Source organism: Salmo salar, chromosome ssa23, assembly GCF_905237065.1.
Source record: "Salmo salar chromosome ssa23, Ssal_v3.1, whole genome shotgun sequence".
In the NCBI taxonomy this organism is placed as follows: Eukaryota; Metazoa; Chordata; class Actinopteri; order Salmoniformes; family Salmonidae; genus Salmo; species Salmo salar.
In genome coordinates, this window is record NC_059464.1 from 43,287,374 (window position 1) to 43,302,758 (window position 15,385).

The following is a 15,385-nucleotide window of genomic DNA, read 5'->3' on the forward strand; positions in this document are numbered from 1 at the left end:
CAGCGTGGCAGAGCTCCATTGTTTCAAACAGCGTGGCAGAGCTATATTGTTTCAAACAGCGTGGCAGAGCTCCATTGTTTCAAACAGCGTGGCAGAGCTATATTGTTCCAAACAGCGTGGCAGAGCTATATTGTTTCAAACAGCGTGGCAGAGCTATATTGTTTCAAACAGCGTGGCAGAGCTATATTGTTTCAAACAGCGTGGCAGAGCTATATTGTTTCAAACAGCGTGGCAGAGCTATATTGTTTCAAACAGCGTGGCAGAGCTATATTGTTTCAAACAGCGTGGCAGAGCTATATTGTTTCAAACAGCGTGGCAGAGCTATATTGTTTCAAACAGCGTGGCAGAGCTATATTGTTCCAAACAGCGTGGCAGAGCTATATTGTTCCAAACAGCGTGGCAGAGCTATATTGTTCCAAACAGCGTGGCAGAGCTATATGGTTTCAAACAGCGTGGCAGAGCTATATTGTTTCAAACAGCGTGGCAGAGCTATATTGTTTCAAACAGCGTGGCAGAGCTATATTGATAGATATTTCACTCCTCACAGCTTTCTCCACTCGCACATTTTTCCATTGTTCTTTGTCCAAACGCCACAAAATTCTACAGCCCACCCCCCCCAAAAAACTGGCTTGTGTTCAAAGTTAATTTAATCCCCAAATCATAACACATTAAATCAAAAAATGTCCGGGCGTAGACGCCTGTAACTGTGGCAACCCCACAGTGGGGGAGCGAGCGCGGGTCTTGGCCTGTGTGTGTGTGTGTGTCAGGGTGGCTGGAGGGTTCAGGGGCCTCTCCTCCCCTGCCTACACTCCTCCCTGTCAGGTCCAGCATGGGGTTGCTCATTGATCTACACAACACTCTATACATACCACACGGGAAAGAAAGGTCAGCATTTGGTAGTGAAATATCGCGAACCAACTAACGCGACCCACTTTAATGAAGGCAGCTGTGGATATGCAGCTGACGTGTTGAGTGATGTGTAAATGCACCACTGAGGGGGAAAACATGTAGAATATATTGACTATTACAAACTGGGTGGTTCGAGCCCTGAATGCTGATTGGCTGACAGCCGTGGTATACCACGGGTATGACAAAACATATTTTTACTGTTGTAATTACGTTGGTAACCAGTTTATAATAGCAATAAGGCACCTCAGCGGTTTGTGATATATGGCCAATATACCACGGCTATGGGATGTTCTTAAGCACGACGCAACGCAGAGTGCCTTGGCCGTGATATACCCCCTCGTACCTCATTGCTTAAATAATCTCTCTTTCTGGCACTACAGGGAGTGCACATTGTCTTGATTTGCATACGAGTACGTCGGAAGACAGGGTGTGGATAAATCCTAAGACGTTTTAATCATGTAACGATAAACAGTCACAGCGATACACACGCGCTTCCGGAACGTTCAGCTTCTAACAACAGGTATTAAATAGCCCCCCTCCTTAAACAGATGAAGTGGTCAAGGCTCTCCTTCCATACACACGGCATCTCTCTCTGTCCTGCACTGAAGTGGACGCTGTTCAGCCTTGATGTCTACAGTCTATTGCTCCCAGTGCTTAATCTCTATGTCAGGTGAGGAGGGGGCTGCTGCTGAGGTAGGGTGAGACCTGGGGGGAGCAACACGGTGACACCTCAAACAAGGCACTGAATCATTACTGGACAGAGAGGAGGAAGAAGGGGGGGAGATGGGAACCAGCTAGTCACTATCTCTCAGCTTCCCCAGTCACATCTCCTGCTCTGCAGCCGCCACAGGGTGAACTGTGTGTGTTGATCTAACCACATCGTGGCGGCGGGGGTCATGGAATGCGTGGGGGCACGTGGGCACGTCTGCAGCCAAACCAGGAGTCAGACAGCACCGCCTCACTGAGGACCAGGAGTCAGACAGCACCACCTCATAGAGGACCAGGAGTCAGACAGCACCGCCTCACTGAGGACCAGGAGTCAGACAGCACCACCTCATAGAGGACCAGGAGTCAGACAGCACCGCCTCACTGAGGACCAGGAGTCAGACAGCACCACCTCACTGAGGACCAGGAGTCAGACAGCACCACCTCACTGAGGACCAGGAGTCAGACAGCACCACCTCACTGAGGACCAGGAGTCAGACAGCACCACCTCACTGAGGACCAGGAGTCAGACAGCACCGCCTCACTGAGGACCAGGAGTCAGACAGCACCGCCTCACTGAGGACCAGGAGTCAGACAGCACCACCTCACTGAGGACCAGGAGTCAGACAGCACCACCTCACTGAGGACCAGGAGTCAGACAGCACCTCCTCACTGAGGACCAGGAGTCAGACAGCACCGCCTCACTGAGGACCAGGAGTCAGACAGCACCGCCTCACTGAGGACCAGGAGTCAGACAGCACCTCCTCACTGAGGACCAGGAGTCAGACAGCACCACCTCACTGAGGACCAGGAGTCAGACAGCACCTCCTCACTGAGGACCAGGAGTCAGACAGCACCACCTCACTGAGGACCAGGAGTCAGACAGCACCGCCTCACTGAGGACCAGGAGTCAGACAGCACCTCCTCACTGAGGACCAGGAGTCAGACAGCACCGCCTCACTGAGGACCAGGAGTCAGACAGCACCGCCTCACTGAGGACCAGGAGTCAGACAGCACCGCCTCACTGAGGACCAGGAGTCAGACAGCACCTCCTCACTGAGGACCAGGAGTCAGACAGCACCGCCTCACTGAGGACCAGGAGTCAGACAGCACCACCTCACTGAGGACCAGGAGTCAGACAGCACCGCCTCACTGAGGACCAGGAGTCAGACAGCACCACCTCACTGAGGACCAGGAGTCAGACAGCACCTCCTCACAGAGGACCAGGAGTCAGACAGCACCGCCTCACTGAGGACCAGGAGTCAGACAGCACCGCCTCACTGAGGACCAGGAGTCAGACAGCACCGCCTCACTGAGGACCAGGAGTCAGACAGCACCGCCTCACTGAGGACCAGGAGTCAGACAGCACCACCTCACAGAGGACCAGGAGTCAGACAGCACCACCTCACTGAGGACCAGGAGTCAGACAGCACCGCCTCACTGAGGACCAGGAGTCAGACAGCACCGCCTCACTGAGGACCAGGAGTCAGACAGCACCACCTCACTGAGGACCAGGAGTCAGACAGCACCACCTCACTGAGGACCAGGAGTCAGACAGCACCTCCTCACTGAGGACCAGGAGTCAGACAGCACCACCTCACTGAGGACCAGGAGTCAGACAGCACCACCTCACTGAGGACCAGGAGTCAGACAGCACCGCCTCACTGAGGACCAGGAGTCAGACAGCACCACCTCACTGAGGACCAGGAGTCAGACAGCACCTCCTCACTGAGGACCAGGAGTCAGACAGCACCGCCTCACTGAGGACCAGGAGTCAGACAGCACCGCCTCACTGAGGACCAGGAGTCAGACAGCACCTCCTCACTGAGGACCAGGAGTCAGACAGCACCGCCTCACTGAGGACCAGGAGTCAGACAGCACCGCCTCACTGAGGACCAGGAGTCAGACAGCACCGCCTCACTGAGGACCAGGAGTCAGACAGCACCGCCTCACTGAGGACCAGGAGTCAGACAGCACCGCCTCACTGAGGACCAGGAGTCAGACAGCACCACCTCACTGAGGACCAGGAGTCAGACAGCACCGCCTCACTGAGGACCAGGAGTCAGACAGCACCGCCTCACTGAGGACCAGGAGTCAGACAGCACCGCCTCACTGAGGACCAGGAGTCAGACAGCACCACCTCACTGAGGACCAGGAGTCAGACAGCACCGCCTCACTGAGGACCAGGAGTCAGACAGCACCACCTCACTGAGGACCAGGAGTCAGACAGCACCACCTCACTGAGGACCAGGAGTCAGACAGCACCACCTCACTGAGGACCAGGAGTCAGACAGCACCACCTCACTGAGGACCAGGAGTCAGACAGCACCACCTCACTGAGGACCAGGAGTCAGACAGCACCTCCTCACTGAGGACCAGGAGTCAGACAGCACCACCTCACTGAGGACCAGGAGTCAGACAGCACCACCTCACTGAGGACCAGGAGTCAGACAGCACCGCCTCACTGAGGACCAGGAGTCAGACAGCACCACCTCACTGAGGACCTCCTCACTGAGGACCAGGAGTCAGACAGCACCTCCTCATAGAGGATCTTTCCCGTCCTCTCGAAACAGAAAGGTTTGTAAGTGACTGTAAGCTACTTTGTGGATAAGCTGTGTTCTAACCACAGCACTGAATCATTAAAGACAGTCTGGTGCTGCACAGTGCTTCAGTTTAAACACATTAGCATCCCTGAGGGGGAAAAGCATGTCCGAGCAGGCGGGCTAGCTGTGCCTGTGCCGAGGACGACAGATCTGAAGGTTTTGGTGAAATGAGATGTTTTTTAATCTGTAATGGCTAACTGCTGAAAATGAGGAGGCGGCGACGGCAGCGGTTTCCTTTCTTCCATTACTGAGCGAGGGAGAAGGGCAGACGAGCAGGCTATAGAGGGTAGACCGACTCACTGTGAACACACAAAGCAGACAAGACCCTCGGCCCCTGGAATGCTGATGAGCTATCTCCCATTGTAGGCGGTGGTTTCACTCACAGAAAAACTGCCAAATGCACCTCTTTGAAGAATGTCTCTTCTGCATTAATGAATGAATTATATATCCGAAGAGAGGCTTACAATTCATACCAGTTGTACTTATGGCAGCGGATAAAAGAAAACTAAACATCTTGCTTTTCCTCCTCATGACATTTTATCGGGAGGCCCTACATAAAATAAAAGGCCCCAGGATGTGTGGGTGAGCACACTGAAATCACACACAAAAAAAATGAAGAAATCCCAGGCAACACATTTCCCTTTTCCCACAAAAAGAGAAAATATATAGGGTTTTTTCACACAAAAAATTGCTCTGGTCCCTTCCCATAACAATAAATAACCTAGTACTTGTACAGTGTTTTTACCCAAAGACGCTTTACAATAGACAACTACAAGGAAACCAAACCCCCCCAAACAGAGACTATAGCAACATAATATCCCTGTGTTCCCTCAGCCCATAGAACAACCCTTACCGTCCTCGGTCTCCTGCCAGACGATACCCTCCAGGTTAACGCTGGTCCCAGGCTCGCAGGGCCCCAGACACTCGGGCTCCGTGGCCAAGGCCATGTCTGTCGTGTTGGACGCCACTGAGCGCGTGCGCACCATGATCTGCTCACAGGGTGAGGCGATGCTGTCATTGCTGTTGCCCACCGGCACCATGAGATGGAGGGGTGGAGTGGCGGGCGTGGAGACCGGAGACTCCATCTGGGAGAAAAGAGATATCATGATAAACAAAAGCTGACATAGACCACACAAAAGCTGACATAGACCACACAAAAGCTGACATAGACCACACAAAAGCTGACATAGACCACACAAAAGGAGGCCGTTCCTACGTTACGATAGGCACAACAAAATGTGAAGGGTGGCAAGTATTGATAAGAATAGAGTTCAGATACAGTGATAGTCATAGCATTCCTTGCTTGTTGTTGGCAGCGGTGGCAGGGCATTTCCCCTGCTCTGTGAATGTTGAACATTACTTGTTGTTGGCAGCGGTGGCAGGGCATTTCCCCTGCTCTGTGAATGTTGAACATTACTTGTTGTTGGCAGTGGTGGCAGGGCATTTCCCCTGCTCTGTGAATGTTGAACATTACTTGTTGTTGGCAGCGGTGGCAGGGCATTTCCCCTGCTCTGTGAATGTTGAACATTACTTGTTGTTGGCAGTGGTGGCAGGGCATTTCCCCTGCTCTGTGAATGTTGAACATTACTTGTTGTTGGCAGCGGTGGCAGGGCATTTCCCCTGCTCTGTGAATGTTGAACATTACTTGTTGTTGGCAGCGGTGGCAGGGCATTTCCCCTGCTCTGTGAATGTTGAACATTACTTGTTGTTGGCAGCGGTGGCAGGGCATTTCCCCTGCTCTGTGAATGTTGAACATTACTTGTTGTTGGCAGCGGTGGCAGGGCATTTCCCCTGCTCTGTGAATGTTGAACATTACTTGTTGTTGGCAGCGGTGGCAGGGCATTTCCCCTGCTCTGTGAATGTTGAACATTACTTGTTGTTGGCAGCGGTGGCAGGGCATTTCCCCTGCTCTGTGAATGTTGAACATTACTTGTTGTTGGCAGCGGTGGCAGGGCATTTCCCCTGCTCTGTGAATGTTGAACATTACTTGTTGTTGGCAGCGGTGGCAGGGCATTTCCCCTGCTCTGTGAATGTTGAACATTAGTACCCTAGAGAGTGAAACCCTTCTCTTCAGTATACCGGTTTAACTACAGCATACTGTTCTGGCCTGAGCTCTCAGCCTCTCACAAACCCACTGAACCCCCCCCCCCCGGAAGGCCCAGGATTTGATTTGATAAATAAATGTACCCCACTATTTGGGCAAGCCGAATCAGCTACAGAGCAACCTCATGTAAACGGCTGGCTTTAATAAGGGAGGTCTGACTAGCTTTCCTACAGTGTGAGCTAGTCAGCCATATTCCTGAAAGCTGAGGTGGTAGCACTAGCTTATTTAACCTCCATGGTGGAGGTCATTAACGTCCTCTATGATTATTACTCATGGCTGAGAACTCTTAAGTGCACCAAATCATTCAAAACATAAGTTACGGCTGTAATAAAGCACCTTGTCCGTAGACATTATTTCAAGTTCTTGCTCAGGGTTGCGCGGGGGAGCCAATTTGACAATCTAATTAGTGGTGTTTATTGACTCGACACACATGAAAGTGCAGCGTTTAAAAAGATATCTATTTTACCGCAAAATAAAACCAAGCATAGCAGGGGAACGGCAGAAAGAGAGCAGTTCTTGGTCTATGTTCCAAACAGAACCATTTCCAAACCAAACTTCCAAAGAAAACAGTGCAGTAGATCAATCCACACAATATGAGAAAAGGCAACAATGGAAATAGTTTATATAAATATACTTGAGGTCTTGCTATTTATTTAGCAGTAGCTGTCATTCCGTGAGGTAAGAGGAAATGTACATGGAAACTATTGGGGTCAGGATATGGCAACATCTAGCCTACAACTACACTTAACATATACTTGCTATTTCGACAACAGTGTGGATGGAACTTTAGGGAGAATTGTTTAAGATTTTACCATTTTTTTTAAATCGAACCTTTAACTAGGCAACTCAGTTAAGAACAAATTCTTATTTTCAATGGCGACCTAGGAACACTGGGTTAACTGCCTTGTTCAGGGGCAGAACGACAGATTTTTACCTTGTCAGCTCGGGGATTTGATCTAACCACTAGGCAACCTGCCACCCCAATTGCTTGGTGTTGGCTTACTATACAGAGGGGGAGTTGCATGAAGTGGTGTCTGGAAGAGACTCACCAATCCACTTCAGTCAACCTGGTTTAAAATGTACAGCCTTTGGGAAAAGCCTGTGTGTGTTAGGGAGAAAAAAGGTGAATATATGATTGTATTGCGTGGAGAAACCAGGCGAAGGTCACGCTGTGAGGGATTTAAGCTGGCTAGCCGAAGAGAAGCTGAAACACAGGGCTAATCAACGAGGAAGTGTCAAGTCCAGACCAAATCAGCAGATCTGCAGAGGGGACTGGCCTTTAGTTCCTACCACTTTCCCATGGGACAACAGCCCCTGAGCAAACACATCATCTGCCCTGGAGCTAGTAGAATACGGTGATGAAAACTAGCAACGGACCGGGGCTGTCAGTCAACCACACCCCTAGTAAACACAAATGACATTTTATTTGTCACAAACACATGGTTAGCAGATGTTAATATGAGTGTAGAGAAATGCTTGTGCTTCTAGTTCCGACAGTGCAGTAATATCTAACAAGTAATCTAACAATTCCCCAACAACTACCTAATACACACAAATCTAAAGGGGTGAATGAGAATATGTACATGTAAGTATATGGATGAGCGATGGCTGAGCGGCATAGGCAAGGTGCAATAGATGGTATAAAATACAGTATATATATATATATGACTAATGTAAGATATGTAGACATTATTTAAAGTGACCAGTGATCCATTTATTAAAGTGGCCAGTGATTGGGTCTCAGTGTAGGCAGCAGCCTCTCTGAGTTAGTGATTGCTGTTTAACAGTCTGATGGCCTTGAGATAAAAGCTGTTTTTCAGTCTCTCGGTCCCAGCTTTGATGCACCTGTACTGACGTCGCCTTCTGGATGGTAGCAGTGTGAACAGGCCGTGGCTCGGGTGGTTGTTATCCTTGATGATCTTTTTGGCCTTCCTGTGACATCGGGTGCTGTAGGTGTCCTGGAGGGCAGGTTGTTTGCCCCCGATGATGCATTGGGCAGACCGCACCACCCTCTGGAGAACCTTGCGGTTGAGGGCGGTGCAGTTGCCGTACCAGGCTGTGATACAGCCTGACAGCATGCTCTCGATTGTGCATCTGTAAAAGTTTGTCAGGATTTTGGGTGACAAGTCAAATTTCTTCAGCCTCCTGAGGTTGAAGAGGCGCCATTGCGCCTTCTTCACCACACTGTCTGTGTGGATGGATCATTTCAGTTTGCCTGTGATGTGTACGCCGAGGAACTTAAAACTTTCCACCTTCTCCACTGCTGTTCCATCGATGTGGATAAGGGGGTGCTCTCTCTGCTGTTACCCAAAGTCCACAATCATCTCATCATCTTTTGTTGACGTTGAGTGAGAGGTTGTTTTCCTGACACACTCCGAGTGCCCTCGCCTCCTCCCTGTAGGCCGTCTCGTCATTGTTGGTAATTAAGCCCACTATTGTGTCGTCTGCAAACTTGATGATTGAGCTGGAGGCGTGCGTGGCCACGCAGCCGTAGGTGTACAGGGAGTACAGGAGGGGGCTGAGCACACAACCTTGTGGGGCCCCAGTGTTGAGGGTCAGCGAAGTGGAGAAGTTGTTTCCTACCTTCACCACCTGGGGGCAGCCTATCAGAAAGTCCAGGACCCAATTGGACAGGGCGGGGTTGAGACCCAGGGCCTCCAGCTTGATGATGAGCTTGGAGAGTACTATGGTGTTGAATGCTGAGCTGTTGTCAATGTAGTCAATGAACAGCATTCTTACATATTCCTTTTGTCCACACACAGCTGTATGTATGAATGGAAACAGAGACGCTGCAACACTCCTTTCTCAAGAATGTACGCCCTTATCGTAGACAAACCCCTGTGACGGCATTGCTTCCGTTGTCAACTTTTCATAGCAAACCTGTTATTTGGGTGTTGTTTAGTGCTGTTGGAGGTTACCTTACAGTGTGTTGAGATGATGTCAGGCCTTGTTTACAGAACAACAGAAGTGCTTCAAGTATGAAAGTACTGATGAGCTCGACCCTACATCATACTCTCATTAGGGGGCTCCGGAGTGGCGCAGCGGTCTAAGGCACTGCATCGCAGTGCTAGAGGCGTCACTACAGACACCCTGGTTCGATTCCAGGCTGTATCACAAACGGCAGCGATTGGGAGTCCAATAGGGCGGAGCGCAATTTGTCGAGCGCCGTCTGGGTTTGGCCGGGGTAGGCAGTCATTGTAAATAAAAATGTGTTCTTAACTGACTTGCCTAGTTAAATAAAGGGGGAAAATTATAATTGGATAAACAAACCCCCATGACGTCATTGCTTACTGACTGGCTAGACAAACTCATTTTAGTAAAAACCTACCCGTCTTGCTGCATACGGTAAAACAAAAAAACAACAATTGAGAAGGGAAACACTAACTCCAACACAATTTGAAGAGTCTTAAAACATTGCAATGAAAGGAGCTTGGTAAATACAATCCATTATCTGAATGAGAGAAAAGTTGTATGGTGTAAAGAGCGCTTCACACTAAAGTGTGAATGACGCTGCCACTGCAGCGGTGTTGACGATACCGTTAATGACTTCCACACACGTGGTGGATAAGGAGGTATTTACACAATCACTTATCTGGTTTCTTTGACTCTCACAGGCAGCCCAGTAAGCAAAGAGGCTCCACCGTGAGAAGGGGGAGTTGGAGGAACTAGGAAGAGGGGTGTAGACGAGGACGGCAACAAAATGACATATATATATATATATATATATACATACATACATTTAGCATACACTCTTATCCAGAGCGACTTACAGTAGTGAATGCATACAATTTCGTACTGGTCCCCCATGGCAATCGAACCCACAACCCTGGTGTTACAAACACCATGCTCTACCAACTGAGCCACACGGGAACATTTGTTAGTATTGAGACTCTCGCTGTGTGTTTTGGCAGTTAAGCAACAAGCTCCCTGATGAATTGTGCTCAGCGAAGTGGGGCCTTTAATTGGAGCAGCAGCCAGCGCCAGCAGCTTGTACCGGCGGGCCCCCCCCCGGGGAGCTCTGGTACTGCCTCTTTAAAAGGCCCTCATCGTCAGGGAGATCATTGAGCCCTCAGAGAATATCAGAGATGGCGCTGGAGATGAATGAGGAAGGCATCATATAGCCAACGATCATGCATTGATGAGCACCCCAAACAACCACTTTATCAGGGAATTTAGATGAAGATAATTCATTGAGATAGTCCTGTCTTTCCAGAATTGAGACACTGATTGTTGCTATGCCGCTGGTTTAATCATGCCAGTTGTGAATGTTGTCGCAGCAAGGCTGGCAGGCAGACGCACAAGGAGGACTCGTCTATGATTAGCATCCCAGAGAGCGTCACTCTGTCAGGCAAAGCCAAATGCTCCGGACTGAGGAAAAACTCCTGTGGTTATGTGAACACTCACTCGGTGGTTGTCCTCTGATGCTAAATTCAACATCTCTCTCACTGGCTCCATCTCCATGCTGGTTGACTCTGCAGCTCCCTGGATTTACAGGCTGGCTACTAAACATTCTACTGCCACACTGTTAGCAAAGGCTGTGAGGAGTCTGTCCAGGGCCTGACGAGGTGACTCATTACCCACACCTTTTAGGGAACAGTTCATTACCCACACCCTGTAGGGAACAGTTCATTACCCACACCCTGTAGGGAACAGTTCATTACCCACACCCTGTAGGGAACAGTTCATTACCCACACCCTGTAGGGAACAGTTCATTACCCACACCCTGTAGGGAACAGTTCATTACCCACACCCTGTAGGGAACAGTTCATTACCCACACCCTGTAGGGAACAGTTCATTACCCACACCCTGTAGGGAACAGTTCATTACCCACACCTTTTAGGGAACAGTTCATTACCCACACCCTGTAGGGAACAGTTCATTACCCACACCCTGTAGGGAACAGTTCATTACCCACACCCTGTAGGGAACAGTTCATTACCCACACCCTGTAGGGAACAGTTCATTACCCACACCCTGTAGGGAACAGTTCATTACCCACACCTTTTAGGGAACAGTTCATTACCCACACCCTGTAGGGAACAGTTCATTACCCACACCCTGTAGGGAACAGTTCATTACCCACACCCTGTAGGGAACAGTTCATTACCCACACCCTGTAGGGAACAGTTCATTACCCACACCCTGTAGGGAACAGTTCATTACCCACACCTTTTAGGGAACAGTTCATTACCCACACCCTGTAGGGAACAGTTCATTACCCACACCTTTTAGGGAACAGTTCATTACCCACACCCTGTAGGGAACAGTTCATTACCCACACCCTGTAGGGAACAGTTCATTACCCACACCCTGTAGGGAACAGTTCATTACCCACAACAGTCAGGGTGTCGCGCCCCTCCTCCTGGATTACAGTCAGGGTGTCGCGCCACTCCTCCTAGATTACAGTCAGGGTGTCGCGCACAACCGCCCGTCCTCCTGGATTACAGTCAGGGTGTCGCGCACAACCGCCCGTCCTCCTGGATTACAGTCAGGGTGTCGCGCACAACCGCCCGTCCTCCTGGATTACAGTCAGGGTGTCGCGCTCAGCCACCCGTCCTCCTGGATTACAGTCAGGGTGTCGCGCTCAGCCACCCGTCCTCCTGGATTACAGTCAGGGTGTCGCGCTCAGCCACCCGTCCTCCTGGATTACAGTCAGGGTGTCGCGCTCAGCCACCCGTCCTCCTGGATTACAGTCAGGGTGTCGCGCTCAGCCACCCGTCCTCCTGGATTACAGTCAGGGTGTCGCGCTCAGCCACCCGTCCTCCTGGATTACAGTCAGGGTGTCGCGCTCAGCCACCCGCCCTCCTGGATTACAGTCAGGGTGTCGCGCTCAGCCACCCGCCCTCCTGGATTACAGTCAGGGTGTCGCACTAGGCCACCTGCCCTCCTGGATTACAGTCAGGGTGTCGCACTAGGCCACCCGCCCTCCTGGATTACAGTCAGGGTGTTGCGCTCGGCCACCCGTCCTCCTGGATTAGTCAGAGGCTCAGAACACCGAGCATTTCTCCTCAATTGTCAGCTAGCAAGGCAATGTACGAAAACCCAAGCGAAACGTTATCATAAACTAATGGCTTATTGGTAAGTGTAGGCTCCATAGAGAAGAACGCGGACCAGAAAACGGCATTGGTCTGAGGAATTCTTCTAACCGTCGACTAAAAGCATGCTTACATACCCAAGCTTCAGATTACTCCAAAACAAAGATGCTTACGACTGAAGGGAGAGACCACCAAACACAAACCCACCCTCTAGACTACAGACTTTAGCCTTGCAAAAGAGCAGGGAGGAGGACCAGTCTCTAGCTGTGGGGGAAATGGAAGCAGGAATCTAAATGGATGCATAACCTCAGTGGAAGCTCCAGCTGAAACCTACAACAAAAACATCCATTATTCCTGCCAGTCTTTCTCCTTTTTGTGGGCTCAAGTGGACTATTAGTGGTTCAGCGGTCGTTTTTCTCAGAAAGGTTTTCACTTCGCCAGGCCTGCACACACGCACCATGTGCTTTGTCCACACCCTGCAACTGGGACTCTGAGGTTGTAAAAGGATTGGGTCTGTCCAACGACTCAACGTTTAATCCCAAATAGAAACTTTTTAAAAGGCTTTTCTTTACTGTTCAACATATGATTTAAGTATTGCAAATCATAATTGTGGCAGTGCGCCATGTTAGGAAAGACTGCTGTGGGAATGTTGTCCTATTGGGTAAAAAGCATTGATGAAAACCTCAGCTGTTAATAGGTCTAGGCTCCAATACAACCGCAACACTATTCAGGTAGTAAATGATTGGGGATTGTCTTTAAATCAACATAAAGCTTCACTAAGCTAAATAAGCCCTACCAAAACAGAAACGACAGAACAGCCCTATACTTTATAAGTCTTTTTAGGGGTAATGCCCCTACCTGCTCATGACGGTCTGCTGAGCCAATGGGCATCATCTCAGGTGTGTCCCCCCAAACCCATCATCAAACAACCATATCCACTTTCACGCTGGCACAGAGGACAATCAATGCTCCCTTAGGAAAACAATCACAAAAAACTAAACAAGGGGAAGCGAGGAAAAGAGGTCTGGAAAAACGGTCTGAAAAAAAGGTAAGCGTAGAGGCCGAAGAGAACTGGTATAATAGGAATGGAATCTCCCAGAAACACAACATTTGGTTTTGGCAGGAGAGTGTGTTACAGCTTAAATTCCATTGAGTTCACAGAACATTCCTGCTCACCCTCCCACCCCCTCCTTTCCACAACAGAGTAAGTGTTTCAAATTCAGGACCAGATCCCTGAGGCCCCTGGATGGGTGATGTCACCTTCCCAACATCCCTCTGAATGGGACACGCTGGGAGGTGGTGACCAGTCCCTGCTGGGGAGGTTGGAGTCAGGTAGGGGTTAGGAAGCAGAGTTCAGGCCGTGTCAAGAGTCCCCGGTAACCACAGGAGATGGCCCCATCACTGTTGAAAATACATCTGCCATACAAGTCCCCCCCCACAACATAATGTCAGGGGAGAGAAGCAGAAAAATGTAAAGCGTGACGGAGGAAAACGACGCAGAATCATTTAGATTGTAAGCAGTTAAGCAGACTTGAGGGTCTGTAAACTACACCACAGATGAACGTAACCAATTGAGATACTACAAAAGAGCCTGCTTCAACGTTTAGCCTAAGCATTAGAAACTTAATAAGGCATAAAAATGATTTGACGTAAATTAGAATTGAACAAGAAGAATGGGGAATTAAGCGACAATCCTCAATCATTTCTTTGAGGGCACATTTGTATTAGTCCACTTGCCTCTTGGCTAATTTGAACTGATTGGAGGCATTCTCCATGTCTTCACAGGCTTAAATTAATCATCGACCCAAGTCGACACATCCTGTTTGCACTGAAAAACAAGCCCAGCTGGAGAGACTCCAGAGCCACATGCTCACCTTTAACCGTACAGTGACCTCCTCCACCTCTGACCACTAACTGACCCAGGTATGCTCACCTTTAACCGTACAGTGACCTCCTCCACCTCTGACCACTAACTGACCCAGGTAGTAAAACGCCTGTTATTGTTATTTATTGTGTTACAATTAAAAACATTTAAAAAAAAATTAAATTAAATCACATTTTTCTTGTTATCTCTGCATTGTTGTGAAAGCCCTCGTAGGTAAGCATTTCACATTAAAGTCTACACCTGTTGTATTTGGCGCACTTGATCAAATTTGATTTGACATGAATATGTGACAACGTGCCTAGGGAACATGACTACCTGAATGCTAACCCAATCCACGGTAATCTATTCACATGACTACCTGAATGCTAACCCAATCCACAGTAATCTATTCACATGACTACCTGAATGCTAACCCAATCCACAGTAATCTATTCACATGACTACCTGAATGCTAACCCAATCCACAGTAATCTATTCACATGACTACCTGAATGCTAACCCAATCCACAGTAATCTATTCACATGACTACCTGAATGCTAACCCAATCCACAGTAATCTATTCACATGACTACCTGAATGCTAACCCAATCCACAGTAATCTATTCACATGACTACCTGAATGCTAACCCAATCCACAGTAATCTATTCACATGACTATCTGAATGCTAACCCAATCCACAGTAATCTATTCACATGACTACCTGAATGCTAACCCAATCCACAGTAATCTATTCACATGACTACCTGAATGCTAACCCAATCCACAGTAATCTACTCACATGACTACCTGAATGCTAACCCAATCCACAGTAATCTATTCACATGACTACCTGAATGCTAACCCAATCCACAGTAATCTATTCACATGACTATCTGAATGCTAACCCAATCCACAGTAATCTATTCACATGACTACCTGAATGCTAACCCAATCCACAGTAATCTATTCACATGACTACCTGAATGCTAACCCAATCCACAGTAATCTATTCACATGACTACCTGAATGCTAACCCAATCCACAGTAATCTATTCACATGACTACCTGAATGCTAACCCAATCCACAGTAATCTACTCACATGACTACCTGAATGCTAACCCAATCCACAGTAATCTATTCACATGACTATCTGAATGCTA

The 15,385-nt window shown here is 49.0% G+C and overlaps 1 protein-coding gene across 5 annotated transcripts in view; it reads right to left on the reverse strand.

Moving 5' to 3' along the window:
* LOC106584692 (zinc finger protein 609) overlaps positions 1 to 15,385 on the reverse strand; it is a 215,446-nt gene that overhangs the window by 57,677 nt on the left and 142,384 nt on the right. For all 5 annotated transcript variants that reach the window (XM_014170195.2, XM_014170194.2, XM_014170199.2 and 2 more), the window contains one exon: positions 5,071 to 5,302. In XM_014170195.2, the coding sequence (XP_014025670.2) occupies positions 5,071 to 5,302 (232 nt within the window). The remainder of the gene's footprint in view (positions 1 to 5,070; positions 5,303 to 15,385) is intronic.